The sequence below is a fragment of the Penaeus monodon genome, chromosome 15 (assembly GCF_015228065.2).
Source record: "Penaeus monodon isolate SGIC_2016 chromosome 15, NSTDA_Pmon_1, whole genome shotgun sequence".
Taxonomy (NCBI): domain Eukaryota; kingdom Metazoa; phylum Arthropoda; class Malacostraca; order Decapoda; family Penaeidae; genus Penaeus; species Penaeus monodon.
The window spans coordinates 1,593,265-1,593,552 of NC_051400.1; the positions used below are offsets into that span (position 1 = coordinate 1,593,265).

A 288-nucleotide genomic window follows, 5' to 3' on the forward strand; every position below is an offset into this window, starting at 1 on the left:
GGAGTACGCAAATCCCGCCCCATTTCATTCCGGAGTCGCCTTAGGACCCTCCACACGGATGCGCCGACTCGGAGGAGGACGACTCACCGATGACGGTCGGGTCCTCGCCGAACACGTCGTCCCCGAGAGGCGCTGCCATCATCGCCTCCTTCATGGCCGGGGAAGGCTGCGTCAGGGTGTCGCTTCGCAGGTCCACGACGCGGGCTCCGCTCTCCTGCAGGGTGTGGCAGGATTTTTGAGCGTGCGTGTGGATCTCGAAGAAAAGGGAAAGGCAAGGTAGGGGAGGGA

At 63.5% G+C, this 288-nt stretch overlaps 1 protein-coding gene across 1 annotated transcript in view; it reads right to left on the bottom strand.

Annotated features, from left to right (window-relative positions):
* The window catches only part of LOC119581623 (probable low-specificity L-threonine aldolase 2), a 10,973-nt gene that overhangs the window by 8,829 nt on the left and 1,856 nt on the right, over positions 1-288 (bottom strand). Inside the window, exon 2 of the mRNA XM_037929741.1 lies at positions 88-214. Within this exon, the coding sequence (XP_037785669.1) occupies positions 88-214 (127 nt within the window). The remainder of the gene's footprint in view (positions 1-87; positions 215-288) is intronic.